Source organism: Brassica oleracea, chromosome C5, assembly GCF_000695525.1.
Source record: "Brassica oleracea var. oleracea cultivar TO1000 chromosome C5, BOL, whole genome shotgun sequence".
In the NCBI taxonomy this organism is placed as follows: Eukaryota; Viridiplantae; Streptophyta; class Magnoliopsida; order Brassicales; family Brassicaceae; genus Brassica; species Brassica oleracea.
In genome coordinates this window covers 19,401,451-19,404,366 of record NC_027752.1, presented here as the reverse complement: position 1 = coordinate 19,404,366, position 2,916 = coordinate 19,401,451, and the positions used below count along the sequence as shown (strand labels likewise).

Sequence of the window (2,916 nt, the reverse complement as noted above, 5' to 3'; positions counted from 1 at the left end):
AGATATGTAGAGAAAAATGGAGAAGGATGAAGAAGTGTGTAGAAGAAGAATTGTGTAGAAGAAGAGAAAAAGTTATGGAGTTAGATATTTTGAAATAAATAATAATTTAGAGAAATCTAGAACTTGTTGGAGTGTGCTCCTCCACTTGTATAAATAGGGGTGCTTGGCACCATTTGTAATCATCCCACATCAAGAAAACAAAGAGAGAAAACATTTGTAAGAGAGAGTTCTCAAAACAAAATCTTTGTAAACCTTTTCAAAAATTATAAAGAGTCTTCTTCTTAAATCTTTTAGTTGTCTAATCTCATCTTCATCTCATCGATATTGGGTAATTTTCCCAACAGTTTGGTGATATTATGTAAGAAGAAGCCATGGGAGAAAGAGAGTTGAGAGATTTTGAGAAATGGAGAGTGAGAGAGATTGAGTATATATAGACTTTCTTCTGAGGTTGGACTACGAAAATCAAATATAATAATGTTTTTTCTTCATAAAATAAGGAAAAGTAATCGCATATTAAAATATGAAATACTATGTTATTATATACTTTTTTTATTTGACTCCAACTGAATAGACATTTTTAACACCAATCAGTTTTTGACATAATTACATTATGATGTATCAAGAGTTACATACTGCATATAGTCGAGAATCTTCATGGTAAATTAATTTATTACCGTAAGAGGGATCATAGCCTTTTTGGTTGACTACAGATTCTGGTGGTCCTTCTCACGTCAGTAACTTTATGTCGTTCAGAATTGGTGGTTTCCTCTCAAGAACTGGAGTTTTCCAAGAAAATATCACGACAAAACTGGATTTTCCTAATTGTTTCCCCTTTTTGAAGATGGTAGTGGGTTCTGGTTAGTGTGAGCTATGCAGTTCACACAGCTCTGACTCTCTTCTCCTATGCAGTTGGTTTAGGGTTTTTAAGGGTATTGTCGGCGTTGTTTTGGTGTAGTCGATCGATGCTAATGATGTTTTGGACTTGTGACGCAGTAGTATTGCGGTTTCCTTTGTAATGAAGGGGTTTAAAGGTTCCAAGTTTTCGCCTGATTTTGGTTCCGTGAGTTGGTCTCAGGCTACTCTTTTGGACTTTGATCGTCCCTTCTTCAGCCTTTTGCCAATGGTTCTCGGTACGTTTGTCAGGTGTCTCCTCTATCTTCTGTGGTTGGCAGGTGTTTATAGGCCTTTCTTATCTTTCATATATTTTTAGTTATTTGTTTTTGCAGTCAATTGTCTTATTTTGCGTATGCAACATTGTCAGCTCTACTGGTTAGAGCCTTGTCAACATTATTTTTGCGTATGCAACATTGTCAACATTGTTTTTCGACGGGATGAGTCAGCTCTACTGGTTAGAGCTTTGGGGGCCAATTGTCATGCTTCCGGGTTCGACGCCAGCCGGAGGCGAACTGCTCATCCCTGTCACTAAAGTGGGTACTGGGCCTTCGGGCTCAGGGAAAAACCTCCCGGGTGAAGCTGGCCCGCTGCCTAACCATGCACGTGATGTTACGTCAATGTATCTTTTCAGAAAATACTGTATTAATTTTGCTACAAAATTCCTAAATTCACACAAAATATATTGGTTTATGAAAAATAAATTTGATTGTCTGTAACACAAAACACATATAGTCAATTAACACGCAACATACGATAAATCAGATGCCTTTCTGATTTTCTGCATATGAAAAAGCTCGAAAGTTTCACTAGCATGATAACTTGTGAAGATTAATTTGAACCGTACACTTTCAATATTAAAATACAACGATAGAGAATATTTAATGTATACGTTTAGATCCATAACAACCTAGGTACGTAGTAAAACGGTCTAATCATTATAGTAAGATTCAAACTGATTCTTTTACTGAAACATATGTTCACTTTCTCCCTATCTGTTTTTGCTATAGTAATCACTACAAGAAAAATGGGTTTGAATAGCAGATCGGGATAGCGTTTTTTTCGATTGTGCTATTGTTGACATATCTCTTACTTTTAGATAGCGTTTGCGAAAATACAAACGCTATGTTAGGTTGGTCCGATTTTAATTTCTCCAAAACACTTTTCGGACATAGTATACATAGCACTTTTAGTTTTGAAACGCTATGCATATCTAAAGCGGAAAAATAATTGATTTTCCCTCTCGTACTTGTTTCACTTTTCCTCTTACTATATTTTACATAACACTTAAGGTGAAACGTCTATAATAACATATGTTTAATTAGGGCTGGGCAAAAAACCCAGATCCGAAGAACCGAACCGAACCCGATCCAAAAAAATAGTACCAAATCCGAACCGAAATTGATTAAATATCCGAACGGGTTCAAAATTTTGGTATCTAAATAACCGAAACCGAATCCGATCCGAACCGAAGTATCTCGGGTACCCGAATGTAACCGAAATAGACTTACATACCTAAATATATTACTTATTTTTAGATTTAATATATATTAAAAACATCCAAAATATATAAGATACTTTTAAGTTGTTTAAAATGCTTGAAAATATGCATAAATAGTCAAAAGCAAATGTCTAAAATAGCTAAAATATATTCAAAACACTAAAATGCTTAAAATATCTATTGATTTTATATCCAAATATTCAAATCAAAATAATTTATATGTTAATTTTAGGTATTTTGACATATAGTATACAAATTTATACGAAATATATTATTTTGTTTTATAGATTTTGAGAAATTTTAAGCATATAATGAATATTAAAATTTTAAAAATAATTTAAATGGGTTATCCGAACCCGAACCGAACCCGAACCGAAATTTAGAAATATCCGAATGGGGCTGAAATCTTTAAACCCGAAAACCCGAAACCCGATTAGATCCAAACCGAACCCGAACGAGTACCCGAACACCCACCCCTATGTTTAATAGACATATATTTAATAGCACATAATTAAAAATGCTAT

At 34.1% G+C, this 2,916-nt stretch overlaps 1 protein-coding gene across 1 annotated transcript in view; it reads right to left on the bottom strand.

Moving 5' to 3' along the window:
* LOC106293405 (probable 9-cis-epoxycarotenoid dioxygenase NCED5, chloroplastic) overlaps positions 1–419 on the bottom strand; it is a 6,370-nt gene extending 5,951 nt beyond the window's left edge. Inside the window, exon 1 of the mRNA XM_013729085.1 lies at positions 345–419. Coding sequence (XP_013584539.1) covers positions 345–373 — 29 coding nt within the window. The 5' untranslated portion in view covers positions 374–419. The remainder of the gene's footprint in view (positions 1–344) is intronic.
* Positions 420–2,916: the final 2,497 nt, after the last annotated feature.